Below are 18552 nucleotides of genomic sequence, written 5' to 3' on the forward strand. Positions count from 1 at the left end.
CCCGGATGCGTTTCTGCTGTACGAACTGGCCCTAAACGCACCGAGACAGCCCATTAGTCGAATTAGCGTCCGCTGTTTTTTTTTCTAATTTGCTTTATTGCTGCAGAAGGCACCTGAGATCTGCAGGTTTCCCCATTTCATTTTTTACATCAGCTTTGACATCACCGGGTTCCCCCCATAGTAACTGCTGGGCCTCATCCATAACAGCACTGCTCTTTGGGGGGATTTGCATCCAGATTAAATAGCTCGATTCCATCAATTTGAATCATAATCAAGTGTTCCCCCTTGTCGTGCTTCTGATCTAATAGTCATTTTTGCAGTTTCACCTTGTTTTCTTGTGCCCCTGAAAGCACCACACAAATAGACACAAACCACAAGATGTCATAGCTCATCAAATATTTATATATATTTATAATATACTCATCACTTTGCTTGTACACACACACAAAAATAAACGTAAAACATCCTTTCAGAACCTCAATCCATGATGCCAAACTGCAAAAACGAGCCCAGAGGTCAATTAAATGACACAATTTCAGCAACTCAATGATCTTAAATTAACAGAAAAAATATATTTCCTTCCGTGTCAGACAGCACAAAAAAAACCAATAACATTTTCCTCTTGTCTTTTTGCCACTTTCTCAATAAAAGGGGGGAAAACATTCATACAATCTCACACGAGGATGTTCGAAAGAAAAGAAAAGGTTGCGGATCTCGTAGACATACACTTTTATAAATGTCAAGGAGGAAATGCATGTACACAAGAAAGCAGGAGACGCAGTAAACAAACAGCAACATCATGTCCTGTACAGGCCTGGTGCTGCACACACGCACACACACACACACACACAAGGGTCCTGGTGGGCTGAGAAGGAACAAATAAAATGCCAAGAGACAACACAAAAGACCACAAAAGGAATGACATCATGATATAAGAAGCAATATTCCCTTTCTTGTAAACAAGTCAAACACCAGGTGTGAAATTTAAGACATCATTTCTCATCACAGAAGGCTCACTGCAGTCTAAACAAAAGCCGAACATCATCTTCACAGCTGTTTAAACAAACTCCATATGAAACATGACAACAATGACCTATTGCGTGTCCGATATTGCTTTCTTGAGTAGACTTATTAGTGGAATGAAATCAAAGCTCAGTCCATGTTAAGACCACAGATCATTAGCTCTCCTTTAATTAAATGGTAGCTGATGAACAAAACAAAAAAAGTGCTTAGACCATCATTTCACACATTATACAGACAAACTGAAAGTATCGTAGGCAAAGAGGGAATGTAAAGAATAGCTGCACGGACCCATGGACGGGTTAAGGAAAGCAATGTTTGGTTGAGTGTTCCCTGGACTGATTCGTGTAGTGTATAAGAGTAAGAAACAAGCTGTAAATCTCATCAGTGCAGGAAACGCTCACTGTTCTAACCTCAGTCACTACGCCCACCCACCTACTACACCCTTCTTCATAGCTCAGCGACGGGGGCATTCAGGAGATTCCTCTTGGCTTCTTCTGCAGCTTTCAGGCATCTAATGCTGTTTGGTTAATTTCTCAGAACTCCAGCAAACTATATTAGGTAGTGAAAAGGTTTTAGTGCATTTGAGCAGCCGACAGTTTATTAAGTCAGTAAAACACAAGAAAAAGGAAAGAAGGAAAGATGAGGCTCCGAGGTGCTTCTAATAAATAAGCAAATATCAACATCTCTCAATGCAAAGAGGACAGGCGCAACCAAGGCAGGCCTTAATAAAGGAGTATCATGACAGTAAATGTCACAACCACATACATACTGTCAAGGTCAGCATCATTCTAGCGTGCAAAAGTAGGACAGAACAACAGGCAACACAACAATTCATCCCAACGTCCCCTCCACCGAGCTCGAATGCAGCTCAGCGATGCAGTGCCGTGACACTCGTGTGCAGACTTGAGTGGAGCAGACAGCCCAGCAGAGCGGCGTCTCACTCCCACACAGCGGGGCCATCTCCTGGCGACAGACGCGAGGAGGGGCTCCCTCTCTCTCTCCTGGCTACTGCAGCGTCAGCAGGACACGCTCGCCGAGCTCCGGCAGCAATCTGTCAGACGACGACGCGCCACGGGAAATACGAGCTCGTCCACGAGGCGAGAGACGGGGGTCTTAACACTTTGGCCAGAAGATAGCAGCTTACCAGGAAACAGGAAAATCAACAGGCAATCAGGCAAAGATCTGCACAACAATAACTCAACGGCAATCAACAAAATAATATAAGACTTAACAAATCAAACACACCCTCAGAAATGCATTTTGTATATAAAGTGTCTGTTGCAGCCTCAGCCAAATATTCATCCAGTCTCCCCAACATTCCACTTCAGTATGTTTATAAATATATATTTATATACATATATTTTCATAATTATTTTATGATGCTGGGAGCGGCTTGGGTAGAGTTTGCTCAGCTGGGGATGGCTTTAGTTAAAAGATAGGGAGGGTTCAGGGAGATTGAGGCCATGCTGACACATCCTCCTCCCTGTCAGTGCAGAGAGGAGGAGGAAGAGGAAGAGGAGGGGGAGGAGGGGGCTCCTCTTGCTGAAAACTGGACAGTAGTAAACATCAGAAACAGTCAGCCTGCAGCGTAGCTGCTGAGGAAGGAGTAGAACATGGGCAGCTTCATGCGCTGCTGGTCCCGCCGACACCACGCCATCACTGTGCCCTCGCTGTTGGCTGTGTAGAGGTGGTGGCCGTCACACGAGTACGTCAGGCTGAGGGGACATCATCGTCAGTATTTCCAACAGAATCACACATATATTTTGAATGGTGATAAGTGGCATTACATAAAAGCAAAGAAGAACAATCTTTGGAGCGCTGATGAGATACCTGATGATGGGTTTGCTTGACTTGGAAAAGGTGATCTCTCTCACTGGTTTTAAATCCCAGGTGCTCCACAACCTGGAAATATTTCACACATTAAAAATAAAAACACGAGTGTGAATAATTCATTGTCTTGAGAAAGGAAGCAAGCGGGTGCCTGCTCACCTGACGACGCCGTTCTCCAGCCCGCCGGCGATGACGTTGACAGACACGCCCTCCGGCTGGTTGGAGAAGGCCACGGAGCAGATGATCTCTCGGCAGTGGACGTGACCGATGAGGTCGCCGTTCACCGTCCACAGACGCAGGTCGCTGCCGCCGCCCACTGGATACACAGAATCATAAGTGTCATAAGTCACGTCAACATTGTGTCAAGTCTGGAAAACGTGACACGATGAACTCGGACAGGAGCCGGAGCAGAGCGGTCTTCACCTGAGTCACAAACTGTTGCAATGTCCCCCGTGGTCTCGCTGGCAGACACTGCAGTCACGGGGCTTTTGTGGCCTGTGAGGCTTTGTACGTAACAGAGCCTGAAGAAACACAGAGCATCACTTTACTTTAGATTCCTCGTCACGCACGAAAAGACATACAAAAGATATCGCAAAAGCTTTTTCTTCTTTTTTTTGTATCCCCCACACACTGACCTGTTGAGGTCCCAGAGGATACAGGTGCCGTCTTGGCTGACACTGATGAGGATGCTGTAAGGTTTGCAGACAAACAGGCTGGTGACGTCCCCCGTGTGTCCGTATAGATGAACCTTAGATTCCACCTCCATCTCCGACGGCTGTGGAAAGACACATATCAGAGACCTCATACAGAGGACACGCACACCTGAATAGCATTGGATGAGGTACGTCTGCGTTTACCGTTTCCTAAAAACACTACATCAATGAATCTCCAACCAGGATTTTCTGAACAGCACAAATCAATTGCTTTTGGAACACCCTTCAGAGACAGAAAAAAAACAACAGGAAATGTAGATGCCTGGTGGGGACCGATGAAAGTCGGAAAGCCTCTCTGATGACTGAACTACCGGACCTCTAATCCCACTTGTAGGCTCAGTGGAAATGCGTTTCAAGGGAAACTGTGATGTGACTCATGAAGCCGAGCGTTTGAGCACGGTGAGGCGGTCTAAAGAGAGGTAGGGGGGTAATGGGAGGTGGGTGGGTGGATTGGGTGTTGATGTGGAGGCGGAAGGTTAGAGGGGGACGTCGCCATGGAAACCCACCGTGGTGCTGGTGAAGCGGTTGCTGTAGGCGGTGATGACTCCACACTTGCTGCCTGTGAATAGCTGGCAGCCATCAGGCACCCAGGCGCAGCTGGTCACCTGCAGGAGAGAGAGAGAGACGGTTGGGACAGAGGAAACGAGAACCCTGACGTCTTATTGGTCGATCCCCGGCGTAGAGTTGCGTAACACAGAGGAGACCAGTGAACTCTTTCACTTTCAGGTGCTCTCTGTTTTTTATTTTATTTTTAAACCCGAGTTTAACTCGTGTCTACCTGGTGCAGTTGTGAACACTGAATGAAGTTGATCGGCGGTTCACTCTGCTTGCTCTTCAGCCTCAATATGTTGTCTGCGTAGCCCCAGCTCAAGATGGCCGACCACTGGATGTCTGTGTTGTGCATGCTCCGAACACCTACGGAGTAGAGAGCATGAAGTTAATTGAGTCAGCAGGACATTGTGCAAACCAGTCCAGTACGTCCAGGCTGAGCGACTGGTGGGCGTCCTTACCCTGCTCCTTGCTGTAAATCATCATGAGGCAGAACTTGCGGGACAGCCCGCAGATGGCTCGCGTCGGCAGAGCCAGCAGGGATCCGAACCTCTCCCCGTGCGGCTGACTGAAGCACACCACTGGGTCTGGAGCAGAGGGCGAGCCCACATACTCGCCCCACTTCAGACCTTTGATCCACGGCAGTGGGCTCTGTTGGGGAGGAAGAAGAAATTGGCAGGTGAGCAGCGGATCATTTCATGCGACGATGCATTTTGTCATTCCTCAGCGCACAGCGGGCTGCCAGAGTCACTATCATCACAGAGCAGATTACCGGGCAGACTATTTCTTTGGCCTGTTCTCGTGTTTCTCTGAAGGCCAGCTGAACTAGCAGACCCATGGCTGCCGGCAGCTCCCCCTCCATCATGAGTTTGGGGCCGGCCCTGCTGACATGAGACGCGTTGAAGAGCTGCCTGGGTGTCTGTCCGTATGTTTTGATCATCGTCTCCAGGGCCCGTCGCTGCACTGGGTCTTCTACAGACGAAACGTCCATGCCAAAATAAGTCTGCGAAAAATGATATGAAGGCTTTTGTAAGCAACAACAACAACTTTCCCAATAATTTCTATCAAAAGGGAAACAAGCAGCTACTTACAGCTGGGTGGAAGACATTGATGGCGTGGACGGCTGCTTTGCCTTTCTGCTTGAGCCCGAACACGAGGTCGATCCACTGGCACAGTGTCTGGGAGACCTGGTCCGACTCGAGCGCTTGCCGGTGGATCAGGATGAACAGACGTGGGTCGTTGCGGGCCCAGGGCGGCAAATTCACATGATTCACTCTCTCACCATTTTGACGAACACCAAAATCGAAACCTGTGAAGGCAATTTTTATTTCTTCTTTTTACCACTTTTTGAATTAATGAGTAGATATGAAAAATGTATGCTGGTGTAAATGATAGGTATATAGATTAAAAGGGATACATTGTAGTGGGAAATAATTACCCTCTCTGTTGACCAGGAATTCTGGGAGGTAGAAAAACTCAGGGATGAGCTCCTTAACGTCAGTCATGGACTCGTAGGAGGACAGGCGCCACGTGGTGTTCATAGAGTGAAACGTCCGGTCCGGGATATCAAAGCTCTGGTCTGATTAAGGCAAAAAAAGACAATCTAATTACAGATTCCACTCACTGATTGAAAAGATCCCCTTTCATGACCTTAGACACCACGCTTGCTGAATACATTTACAATCACATGAAAAGATGCCGCAGAGGATCAGAGGAGAGAGACGGATAAATGAAAAAATAAAGAAAGGAGGACATAGAGAAAAAAAGGGAAGGGCGAGGACTTGATCAGAGAAAAGTATAGAGATGAAGTAACCTTTTATGGCTGATACATGAGATGACACGCGACTATGGCAACGTGCTGCTCAGTCAGATCTGAGATCAGGACGTTACAACTTTTCAGGACTAAAAGCCTCAGCATCAACCAAGATGGAGCAGTCATTGTAATGCAGACAGGCGGCACTCTGTGACGCTAAAAGCTTTTTGGAGGTGCATGAAAATGACCTACTGTTAAAAAGCACTGGCCTGTCAGTCAGTTCACACTTGCTTTTCTTCCTTAACTGTTAGTAAAATGTAATGCGTGACTCACCCTGGTATGCGAGGAACATCTTGGTGAACGGAGGCATTCGAACCAGGAAGTGCAGCACCGTGCCGCTGTTGGAGTAATGTGAGCCGTAGTGGTACGGCTGGACAGGAGGCATGGGGTCGTCTTCACGAATGCCCTTCTTGTACTCCTCCTCGAGGTACTGCACAACACACAAACACGTTGTCTTATCAGAACATTCACTACACTCAAGAAACGCATGCTAAAATGTGCAACAGGCCATACCCTGTAGTTATCCACGTAGCGATCTTCTTTCTCTTTTGATTGGACTGCGATGGGCTTGATTAAATTCCTGCATGACAACAAAATACAAGCAAAGCTGTAATGAACCATTATCAAAAAATGAATTTGTCTTGATTTAAAATCATGGTACGGAACGGCTGGCATGAACTGGACAAACTTAAAAATGTTTGAAAGTTATTCTTATTTTAGGACCTACAGTACGTACATCAAGGAGGACATTTACAAATATTTTATACAGTGCCCAAGAATAATCTTAATAACATATAAAATCTTATTCATTTTTAAAACCGAATGAAATACCTTTCCAAACATATTAACAAAGCTGCCATCAACCACTGACCTGTAGATGTTTGTGTCCTGCAGGTCGATCGTCTCGCTGGTGTAATCTCGCAAAATAAAGGGAAACACCGGGTACTGCATGAGGTCGTTGAAGGAGCGGCCCGCGTGCTTGTTGAGATGCGTCAGGTACTCGAAGTTAGAGATCTGACCCGAGCCCCACAGCTGAGTGAGCGCCGTGATGTTTCCGTGCTCCAGCAGGTTGGGCAGGTCAGAGGTCAGGATGTTGTGGTAGACGTCGTCACGGAACTAAGGCGAGAAGAGAGAGAACCGCGGGATGTTTCCATCTCTAGAGTCACGACTGAAGGGAAACATGTAGAAAGTACGAACTGACAAATGTAATGTAAAGTCAGAGGACAGATAATCAGTTTGGCCTCCGCGTGCTGAGCACGTCTTTACTTCCTTTGATGCTTCTGGATTAGAAATACCTGCTGTAAAATGCAGACTTGCTTAAATGTCTGTTTTCCAACCATATCATAACACGATTTAATTTATTACATCCTCCATCAAATTATTAAATAGCAACAAGTCGTATTATTAGGGGTGGGAATCGCCAGAGATCTCGCGATACGATATTATCGCGATACTTAGGTCACGATACGATATTATCGCGATACTGCGATAATATCACAGTATCAACTTCAAATTATGTCCCCAAAGGAAAACTGTGTCAACAACATGTTTTATCTGAGTTCTTTCTCTGATGTCTCCATCTTTGTTTCGACCAACTTCCTACCAATCACTCACGCAGACCCGGCACCTCTGCTGACCTCACCAGAAAACAACTTGAAAAAGCAATTGATTTGATTCTTTTTTATTTTTTAAAAATAGTTTATATCATAAAATATCGATACTTGGCGTCCGTGTATCAATATAATATCGCCACGCAAAATATCGCGATACTATGCTGTATCGATTTTTCCCACCACCCCTAGTATTATAGGATATGATTTTATTGGGGAATAATATATTGTGACTTGATTATTTATTATCTATGTTGATCACACCTGGTTATATTATTTGTAACTATTGTCGACATGTGTATTTAAGCATGTTTATGTTTATATGATCTCTGTTCTCTATGTGCAAGTGTGTTGTGTGACGCAGCGGCTTGGAGCCACAGACTAATTTCTCTGCGGGACAACAAAGTAAATCTTATCTTTATATTCTCTATTTTAGTAATTTCCAGAAGCGTTTTTCCTGTAGAGTATGACAGTACTGTATCTTATCATCATGACTGATGGCACAGAACACTACAGAGCTCTGCAGGTATCAGGGGCGGAATACCAAAAAGGCATTTTAACAATTATATATTTTCAAGCTGCGTGATTTTGTCTTTTCATAAATAACTATTTCTGTGAGCATCAGTCGGCTCTTTCATCTTTTCATCCCAGTCCAATCTGCGTAGCTTCATTTTTATGTCCAAATAAAACATGGGCTGAATCTCTCTCTTAGGATGATAAGCCAACTCAATTCTTTGCAATAATAAAATGAAACAGCTTAAGGAAAAACACTATTTTTATTTTATTATAGTTTTTTTTTAAACTATGTTTTAACTGTGCTTTTTACTATGTTTTACTATGTACTGGCTCTGTGGCACTCTGAGATTTTGTTTTTTTAAATGAAGTGCGTTACAAATAAAATACATTATTATTATTATTACTAGAACATCTACTGTATGTCATTAATTTAAAAAAAGTCAACATTCATTCCAGCTTCTGTTTCTGGAAAAGCCAACTGTCCAGTCACAGCATGGCGTCCTTCATTTTCATTCTAAGCACCCTGTGTTTTTGCCTCACCTTCATGTTGTCAAAGGCTAACAGCAGGGTCCTGCCGTTGGTGAGGAATATCTCCACAGCGTTGTCTCTTAGCTGCCACCAGCGCTTGTGCACCTCCTTAATTTCCTCGTACGTCCAGGAGAAAGAGGGCGCCTCGGTCTCCCCATGAAGGCTCTGTCCAAACACATAAACACAGCCGGGCTTGAGACGCCAGGCGGTAACCCCTTTTGTCAGAGAATAATCCTGAACAGTCCTCTGGCTTTACCTGGTTGTCATGAGCATCGGCAGCGTTGTCCTCCACAAAGTACATCCCAGACTTTCCTGTGACACAACAACAGGGTGAGTGCGATTTGGGGAATTGAGAACAAAACAAACTAAAGCTTCCCCCTGCTGAATAACTAACAAACAGGGGAGAGCAGTAACCTGTAGTGCCTCAGGGAGAGCACATTACTCTCTGTGCCTTGTGACCGGCTGAGTCTATTATGCATGGAGCAGCTGTGAGAGATAGTCAGTGTCTTACCCAGAAGTAACTCGCCTGCTGTCTCTCTGGAGGGGGCGACGCTGATGCACCGTCTGGTGAACCTAAGGCCAAAGAGACATTTATCATACAAGAAACACACCATCTGAATAAAGCATAGCCAATCATCACTGTAGCACAAGTTGATGAGACATTTATGTGACTTCTTGAGATCACCCTGTCCTTTTGATGCTCACTGAAGGCTTACAGGCAGGAAGAGTGAGAGAGGTTTAAAAACAAAATGTACCTGATGGGCTCGCTGGTGGCTTTGTCTTTGACAGTGGAGGAGAAGGAGGAGTGGGTCTTATCCTCAACCAGGAAGGACAACGGGGGCTTCACTGTGTCTTACAAAGACGTGGAGGTCAAAATAAGAACGCTGAAGGAGACAGACACGAGCACAGGACAGAATCTTGCCATGCTGCTGTAAGTAAAAACGTTTAATCACCTTCAAACTTGCGTCTGTCTTTGAGCAGGTATTTGTTAGGAATGGTGAGGTAGCATCTCTGTAACCGCCTTCGCTCCCGGTTGGGCCCTTCGGTGGGGTCCAGCTGCCACGACGTTGGGTAGGATGTCTGGTCGTACCAAACCGCACTGACACAGACCATTAAAGTCCTCTCAGACGGTTTTTCTTACATCAATACAAAGGTAACCTCGCTACAAAGCCAACCACTTTGGTCCAGACTAAAATATCTCAACAACTACTGTAGGGACTGCCATGTGCTCCTCAGAATCAATAATAATGACTTCAGTAATCCGTTACCTTGTCATGTATTGCTACCAGCAAGTCAAATAGTTTATTCTAATTAGCAAAAGTTTGAATTCTAATATACTAAACTAAAAAGGTGAACATTCTAAACATCAGCATGTTAGTATTGTCGCTTATGAACATGTTAGCGTGCTGATATTAGCATTTAGCTCTAAGCTGCGAATCAGTAAAGCTCGGCAATTGGCGTAAGCCCCCGTGAGAGATAAACGCGGATGCCTACCGGTCATGCGTGAGTTGCTGCACCAGCTCCTGCCAGTGTCGGCTGGCGCTGAGGTCAGTCTTATAGAGTCCCCTGATGTGCTGGATGACTTTCTTTCTCTCCATGCCTTGTCGCAGAGACACATTCTGAGTGATGTCAGCCGCGATCTTTGAAATGTCCTTGGACTTTCCATCCAGTCTTTGGAGAAGACTGCGGAGAAATAAGAAAGAATGGAGTGAATAGAAGTATGAAATGATTCTTAACCAATATGTCACACTAGGAAAAAAATAAAAAACCCTGACTCACTTCCTCTGAGTGTTGGTCATTTTCTTTTCCCACGCCACTTTGCTTGTTTTCTCTTCTGCTTCATACTTGAATTTTTCCTGTATGAATAAAATGAAGGAAGAAAGATGCATTAGCTTCATTTTCTAGCTAAAAAGAAACCTGACATGCTGCACTTCATGGACAACGAAGCTTTTCCACCTGCACACAAGTAGTCATACCACTGAACTACCAAACAGGCTGATTGAGTTTGGCTAGTAAGGCTCAGAAACTGTTAACAACGAATGTTTGTCTTTGTAGGACTTAACCTCTTTTATGGCCTTGAGCAAGTCTTGTTTGTGTGGAGTGTTGGGTGGGATGCAGCGATGGCCACAAAGCTTGAGCGAGGTCATGAAGACACCCACGGCGTTCTGCTCGTCTTTGGTGAGGCTGTCCTTGTGATCGTGCAGCATCTCGTACAGGTACAGTGACAACTTTGGTCCGTGCTGAAAGACAGAGCGAGAACATAGCGCAGATACATTGTTTGTTTGTGTCTGAATCAGGTCGCATACAGTGATGGACAGGAAACAAGCCTGATCCGGCTAGTTAACCCTCAGAAAAGCCTGAGAGGAGAACAAGTGAAAGACTCCCATGGGGAGACAAGGGGGTTGCTGAACAGCATGAAAACATCAGAGTACTTTTAGAGCCAAAGCCCGACAGCTCCTGTAGGAGTGAAAATGACAAGCAAAGCTAATATACTGAACTCTCACTCATACCTTCCCCCTGGACCCAACACAATGTCTGAAATGGGAAGGTAATATATGTAATTTTGGGTTCAATATTTGTCAGTGAGCAAAGGCCAAATTGACGTGTAAGGTGACAAATAGACGAGTGATAGATTTGAATTGAATGAAGCGTTTCCTTCATACTCACCTCTAGACCCGGGCTGAGGCTCTCCTTGAGGATATCCAAATGTCTGGGATCAAACACAAACTCCAGCGACTCCTTCCTGTCAGAGAGGGGAAGCGCAGGGCTGAGCGTGTGCACAAGGAGGCGGCCGATTTGGACCCGAAAAGTGTCCCGACACGACCATAGGATCCTTCGCCACTGCTGATGTGGGGCTCCTCCTCGACCCGAGCTGCCCTGTGAGATCACAACCAGTAACACAAGGTCTCACAATATAGCAATTAAAACTTCACAGGTAAAAAATAAAATAAAAAAGGGTTCTCAGTGCCATCATACCAGGCTTATTTTGATCCCGTCCATCATGAGCGTGAGGATGTCTTTCTGAAAGCTCTTCTTGCTGGCAGGCGGCAGAGTGAAGGGAATGGGAGAGTGGGAGAGAGAGGCGGAGCCACTCTCGTCCTGTGGCTGATCAGCTGGATCTGGGGTTAAAAACGGTTGGTCTGGAGAGTCGGGGATATTCAGCAGGTCAAACAGGTCCTGACTTACATCTGCAATGGGAGAACAGACCCGGGATTAGACAGCGACTTCAGTTCACGCTCATGTGAGGTGAAGGAGAAAATAGACGAGATTAGAATAGATAAGTGGGAGGAGTTAGTTTTTTTTACCGTGGTAAATGAGTCTGTTGACAGCAAGAACCACAAGCCTCTGCAGCCGTTGGACGAACTCAGTCTCGCTGGCACGAATGGGGTTTTCCTGGCTCATCCTCCTCTGCATCATCTGGTTGAGCTCATCACTGGCTACGGAGCGCATCCGCATCAGGAGAGAGTCCGTCTGGGCCAGAGAGAACCGGCGCCGGCCTACAAGCACACATGACGGTCGCTTCTTTGTAAGTATAAGCACACTTTCTTTTCTCCTTTCGAGTTCAGCGTAAGGTTTTGCAAATATCCCGTGAATCATTGAACACAGAAAACATTCGAATGATTCGCCAATCAAAGCGCCATCTGTGTTAAAATACTTAACACTGATTTAGTGAAGCATTCAACCATGCACACACACACAAAGGCACCAGTAGCGCACGAGGGTACTGGGCAAGTTAACACCCGGGGTGAGTGGAGGGCAAAGGGTGAGTTCACAGCAAAAACGGGAGACATGCTCCGTGACAGGGGAGGATGATCTCCGCTGTGGACTACAGTCCGAGCTACCTGCGTCACAGTGGAGCATGTAGGATGGAGCTCCAGAGGGGGAGGGGAGGGGGGAGTCCTGAGACAGGAAGCTGAAGGGAGGGGAGAGGGGTATCTGGCCATAGGAGCAGTAGTGCTGCCTGGGGATGCGGGGAATAATGGAGTCTTTCATGGCAATGGAACCTTCAGACCAGGACGAGGAGAGGATCAACAAACAGACAGGTGAGAGTGGACACAGGGGCGGAAACGCATGATGGTCAATTCTAACAGAATTCTAACAGAATTCTCGACACAGAACGACTGCACACCAGATTTCTGCTGCTGCATCAGTATGAAACACTCACCCGCAATGCTCTTGCGCTTCTGATGGATGGCGATATGTGGCGAGCTCGGTGTGTTAACAGAGCTGCTCAGCTTCTGAGGTTCCTGATTGGCTGTCGTCTTTATGAACTCAATCGCTGACTGAAGGACGCGGAACTGCAAAGCCACAGCCATCTCTGGGGGGGAAACAACAGAAAGAGACGAGGAACCTTAACATGTTAGATGTTTACCTGACGCACCGACGAAGAGCTTCAGGCAAGAAACACACATACAAATTGATTTGTGGCACGTACAAGTCATTAAATATAAAGGGGACTTTGAACTGGCATTCATCAATACTACTGTACTTAGAATTTTCTCTTACGTACAAACATGATTCACAAGAGGCCTAGGCCTGTCGTACCAGTCATGTACAGAAAGTCCATCTTGCGCTACAGACAAAAAACCCACTTCTACCGTTTCCGCTAGTCAAATTCAACATTTTTTTAAATAATTTGAAGAAACTTGGGTCATGGCAAAGTAAATAATGTCCATCATGGATAGAGAAGAGGTTCAGACCATTCTTCTTCATTCAGGTCTCGGTACGGTCTTGCGATGACACGGGGTTGACAGCTGTGGTAATACTTTCAGCTCCCCTACTGTGACTACAGACACCGCTAAGTGTGTTATGTTTTAATCTGCTGATTTTAAATGACCTTTACTCTTGGGTAACATTTTTAACTTCCCCCACAAACGGAGCAGAAAAGGCAGCCTTCCATGACAGTTTGGGGTGGTTGATTATGTTAATGATCGAATCTCACAGCACGCACCTCCTCACGAACTGGTGACACTCATCAAGTTGGCCCAATGAGGGCAGGCAGTAATACAGTCGAGTGTAATTGCAAGTATATTATAAAGTGTGCCACGTACGGAGCCATAATGCTTTTGTAATGTTTCTGTAATCACAGAATGATTATGTCAAAAAATAAATAAGTGCTAATGGGGAAGAGATACGTTTCAGAGAGCTAATTTATGGAAAAAATTTGAAAATGATTTAGTTGGAACACGGAGATGTGAGATATTTGTCAAATCATATTTTCTTTCTCGAATGATTTTCCACTCTGCAGTTGTAGATAATGAATTTTCTTTCTGCAGCAGACATTGACAGCTTGATGTCACCCAGAACTGCCGAGCACAGTAGATGACAACACTGATGTGTTTCGCCTGTGTATTGATTTTTAGAGATCCAGCCCCCTCACCCTGTGTGCGACGCATCTTGCTGGTCTGCATGAAACCCAGCAAGGTAATGAGGTCTTCAATGATGCGGAAGTACTGGGACCCTGAAGAGCTGCAGGAGTGGATCGTCACAGCCACCAGCAGCTGCTGGATGTCACACACCAGGAGCTTGTAGTCATTCAGGGGAATACTGCAGAGGACGAACAAGACAAGCAAGAAAATATGAAGCGCACGAAGTGAGTCGACCACTCGTATAAGCCAGGTCAATGAACAGTGAGAGGATTATTGATTCAATTCATGGCTGAAAGGGTTCAAGACAAAACCGATGAATCCAAGGAGGTGTTTGAATGAATAGTGCTCTGTTCTGGCAGCCGTACCCGTTCTCCATGCCATTGAGGGTGGAGAGGGTGTTAAAGAGGACGTAGAGCAGCCCGTGGTCGAGCAGGATGTCTGCCAGCTTCGGGCAGGCGTTGAGGAGCTGCAGCAGCATACACAGGATGTTGTGCACCAAGGAGTTTTCATACAGGGAGTTCTCAATAAGACCCAACACTGGGATGATACAGCGCCTTCTGAAAGGTGAGATATTTTCCATTTCCTCCAGGTCCAGACTGGAAAGAATTACAGAAGAGAAAAATAGTGTCAAACCCACACATTCATACTGTAGACAATCCAAGACAAAACACTGGGCGATATGGCTTGAACTGTGCAATTTCCCTGGACTCACTCCTCCTCCAGGCCCACCGGCCGTCCGAACAGCATCTCCAGGAAGCATTCGAGGAGCCCCTGGCTGCCCTGGTGGATGTACAGCTGGTTGGCCAGCAGTGAGAAGCCATGGTCCTTCAGAAATTTCTCCTTCTGCTCCTTGTGGGCTCTGCTGAAATATGCATCCAGCAGCTGGGAGAGAGGGGCAGAATAATATGACATAAAGGTACAGTCCCAACACTGGCAATAGAGTGGGATACTCTGCTACCACGCTGGCACCGATTTAAGATTTCAGAGTAAAAGATTTGTTCTTCATCAAATGTTTAGCACAAGCAATTAGTGGAAGAGTTTTGTGTTTTTTGGTGCTTATTTGCTGTCAAGTGTTAGAAGATTGATATGCTAAATACTGCAGTTATCTTAGCTTAGCATAAAGACTGAAAACAAGGGGAACCAGCGAGCCTGGCTCTGTCCAAAGGTAACAAAATCGAACTCCCGGTGCCTTTGGAGCTCCTCTAAGATGTAAAAGTGAAATGATTGTGATCGGGAGATACTACGTGATCTACCAGCATCAGAAGTGCAGTTGAATGTTGACTCCTGGAGCTAAATCAGATCCTCCTGCATCACAGTATTCAACACTCATCAAAGAGGATACCGAACCAACCTTCATGACGCCTTGCTGGATGAGAGGCGACGAGTGGTTGACGAGGACAATGAGGGCCTCTGGCTGGATGAGTTTGTCCATCACCTCCTCGAGCATGAGGTCAGGCAACAGCAGCAGGATGCCCCTCAGAAGATCATAGAGTCCGCAGCAGATCAGCACCAGGCAGTCCTCAGTGCTGGACCTGAAAAACACACAGCTCAGAGTTCAGCAAGGAATTACTGTGCACCAACAGCTCGCTGAATTTCCGCTAATTTTAGGTTACACGGGATGTGAATTTGTTTACAATATTTAAAGGAGGTTAGTGTCCTGCAGTGAGAGGTGGTATTGTGTAAAGAGAGCCTGACTGTTCAAATTAATTATGTTCATAATCAGCACTGCTAGAATTGACAAAGCTGTTTGCTTGTTGAACTCGTATATTATTGTTAAAACAGACAGAGTAGTTCAAGCATCAGAATATAAAAATGAATTTTGGATGTAAGACATTTTTCTCTCTCTCCAAGGTTCCCTGTATAACTTGAAATTCAGCTACAACAGCCCACATTGTGTCTGATGAAAAGAAAACAGTGACTTTGGTGAGAAAACAGGATTACAGGATTTTTAAAAAAACTTTTAAAAGCAACTCGAGCTATCAGCTCGAGTTGCTGGCTGGCAGGTAGAAATACACTGAAGCTGTCACTGCAGCACAAATCATTTTCAAAGTTGGAGGATTATTATCATAACCAAATGCTGTATTTAGATGATGCAAATCCATGCACAGCTCCTCTTTATCGAGCCAAGTGGTCCATGCCTTTATCGTTTCTAGAGTCATGTACCAGAACAAAACCCACATGGACATGCAATTAAAACAAATGTTGAAAGAGACTGTCAGTGCCCACTATAGGTCATTTATAGATTGGTCAAATTTTGGTATGGGCTGACTTCATCAATATTATAATTTGTGACGATACTGAGCATTCAGTTAGAGCGTCCTGAGAGTATTTGTAACACTGTATGTGTTATAGCAACATACCCGTCATTGGACTCGGTCTTGCTGTGCATCCTCTCGTAGCCAGGAGAGTATGTGTAGCTCTCCCAGTCGTCAGGCATGGAGCTTCGGTCAGCCGAATTGGGCCAGCGGCCGATTGGCAAGGAGCCATTTGGAGCTGGGAAGGCCAGGCCCAGACTGGCCAGATTGCTGTGGCTCCTCTGGAACGATTGGATGCCTTTCAGGCTGTCAGGGCGGCGCGGCGCCTCGTCGCTGGCCCAGTCAAACCTGTCCTCAGACTCCGCCACCCCAACGCTGCCCTCTGCTAGGCTGTTCACCTCTGCCGCCTCGTCCCGCTCCTCCTCCACGCTGATGGAAGGAGTGCGCAGGGCTCCTCCCTCACCCATGTCCTTAGACTCACAGATTGTCTTGGCCGATTCACAGCTGCTCAGAAGCTGCTCGTCCGCTCCGCCCTTCTTGAGCGTCTCCGTGCTGCCAAGAGCCTGCTGAGTGGCGAGGGAGACCCCGTCACCTTCACCTGCCTCGTTAGAGATACCGTGTCCGAGTCGAGGTGTCAGGAGAGGAGAGGAGCACGGAGACGGTGCCAGACTAGGAAGGCGTAACGACTGATTATCACCTCCATGCTCAGGGGAAGGAGCGTGGAGATGGCCTGGAAAAGAGAACAAAATGATTCAGCACTTAAGAAATGATTAGAGTTTCTAACTGAAGGCTGCAAAGGGCCTTATTTACATGCAGAGAAAATCGTAATTTTTAGACTTGTGGCTGTGATGAATAACATGATGTGACAGAGCAGAATCACAGATTAATTTACAAAACTGTAGAGTTGTTTGTAGTCAGTGTATCACAATGCTTTGTTGTAAGTATCACAGCCAAATGTATTCCATCTATAAAGCCCTTTCCCAAGGCATAGAGTGCTCTATAAGAAACAAAAAAAAGCAATGTTATGACCACAATAAGTAATGGTGTTTATATTAGGTACTATAAATAAAACTCTGGTAACTGTAATTAATCAGAGAGAGAAAACAGAGCTGATACAGCCCTAAACATGTGACGCATTTCTGTGTTTTGGTTGAGGCACATACACAGCGACACACTGAAGGTTTGGATTCAATCATCGTCACAGTGTTGGATGCCTTGGAGTGCTTTACGGTTGGGGTAATTTCGTTGAAACAGCTGTACCTTCACGGGGCGCGTCAGTGAAGACAGTTGGGGAGAGTGACACCACAGAGCTGCTGGCAGACTTTCCTCCACTGTTTGAGTGTCTCAGATGCATAATGGACTGTACCTTCTCCTGGTACAGCTTCCCATCTGACAAATAAAGAGATACCAAAAGAGCTCAGTGCATTCGATTAATGTCACTTTGATACAGAGGTGCTGCTCTCAACTGCACTGCCTCCTCACCTATGTGTAGTGAGAAGTAGAAGCTGGACGGAGTGTGGCAGACGTAGGTGTTGGTAGGTGGGTGAACAGCCAGCAGGAAGTTGTAGATCAGTTTTAGCAGGTCCATGTCCGGGGGTGACCCGAGAACCTCCTGGATGATTTTGACGAACGACAGACAGACGTCCTGCGGGATGGCAGTCAGATGCTCGTCCCGATGCTTCTGAAGACAAACACAATGTTGTCAGTGCAGCAACAGTCTCTGAAGAGGTAACGCGTTATCACAGCACCTTTATGACTGCGACCCTACCTGTAACACCTGGCAGGTGAGCAGAAAGCGGTGCACTACCTCGGCCTTGAGGAACTGACTGATGTTGAAGACCTGATAAGGGTGGTGCACCCTGATGAGGATCTCTAAGGCAGCAAGTAGTGTTTCCCACACTCCACACTGACAGAAAACGACACAGACAGTGAAAGACTCATGGACTGGTTCTTCTTCATCTATATAGTTGGGTTGAGAGCACCATTATGCTTTTGGCTTACTTCACATTTGACTATAATAAAAAAAGTGGAGAAAAAGAAAGTCTAATTTGAATTCATGATAATCACCTAGTTAGAAATATGACTGCTTGTCTTTATGTACAGTATATTCTATCATGTTTCCACATTGTGCTACGTCTCCTGCTATTATGGAAATATGATTGATCCTGTGACGTATGAGTTTACCTCAGCCTTGGCCCAGATCTTCCAGTCGAACAGCACGTCTGAGAGCAGTCTGATATCCTGCACCACAGCGATGGACTCGGTGTCCAAACGGAAGTGGCCGTCGTCCCCCAGGATGAGGATGGGTGCACTGCAACATCCATCCAGTAAAGTCTAGAAGGACAG

General features: G+C 45.9%; 1 protein-coding gene across 1 annotated transcript in view; it reads right to left on the minus strand.

The window, feature by feature from the left end:
* Nucleotides 1–381: 381 nt before the first annotated feature.
* lyst (lysosomal trafficking regulator) overlaps nt 382–18552 on the minus strand; it is a 39258-nt gene continuing 21087 nt past the window's right edge. Inside the window, exons 17-52 of the mRNA XM_079280298.1 lie at nt 18391–18540; nt 17975–18112; nt 17689–17887; nt 17467–17595; nt 16312–16936; nt 15303–15483; nt 14664–14833; nt 14317–14547; nt 13963–14129; nt 12748–12900; nt 12425–12586; nt 11888–12079; nt 11559–11770; nt 11250–11459; nt 10646–10822; nt 10362–10438; nt 10077–10265; nt 9536–9681; nt 9338–9434; nt 9094–9155; nt 8839–8894; nt 8595–8747; nt 6800–7044; nt 6442–6508; nt 6202–6358; nt 5554–5694; nt 5207–5424; nt 4888–5118; nt 4577–4766; nt 4345–4481; nt 4073–4171; nt 3489–3628; nt 3277–3374; nt 3013–3169; nt 2854–2925; nt 382–2738 (exon numbers count right to left, since the gene is read on the minus strand). Of these exons, the coding sequence (XP_079136424.1) occupies nt 2600–2738; nt 2854–2925; nt 3013–3169; nt 3277–3374; nt 3489–3628; nt 4073–4171; nt 4345–4481; nt 4577–4766; nt 4888–5118; nt 5207–5424; nt 5554–5694; nt 6202–6358; nt 6442–6508; nt 6800–7044; nt 8595–8747; nt 8839–8894; nt 9094–9155; nt 9338–9434; nt 9536–9681; nt 10077–10265; nt 10362–10438; nt 10646–10822; nt 11250–11459; nt 11559–11770; nt 11888–12079; nt 12425–12586; nt 12748–12900; nt 13963–14129; nt 14317–14547; nt 14664–14833; nt 15303–15483; nt 16312–16936; nt 17467–17595; nt 17689–17887; nt 17975–18112; nt 18391–18540 (5967 nt within the window). The 3' untranslated portion in view covers nt 382–2599. The remainder of the gene's footprint in view (nt 2739–2853; nt 2926–3012; nt 3170–3276; nt 3375–3488; nt 3629–4072; nt 4172–4344; nt 4482–4576; nt 4767–4887; nt 5119–5206; nt 5425–5553; nt 5695–6201; nt 6359–6441; nt 6509–6799; nt 7045–8594; nt 8748–8838; nt 8895–9093; nt 9156–9337; nt 9435–9535; nt 9682–10076; nt 10266–10361; nt 10439–10645; nt 10823–11249; nt 11460–11558; nt 11771–11887; nt 12080–12424; nt 12587–12747; nt 12901–13962; nt 14130–14316; nt 14548–14663; nt 14834–15302; nt 15484–16311; nt 16937–17466; nt 17596–17688; nt 17888–17974; nt 18113–18390; nt 18541–18552) is intronic.

Source organism: Melanostigma gelatinosum (assembly GCF_949748355.1).
Source record: "Melanostigma gelatinosum genome assembly, chromosome: 12".
Lineage (NCBI taxonomy): Eukaryota > Metazoa > Chordata > Actinopteri > Perciformes > Zoarcidae > Melanostigma > Melanostigma gelatinosum.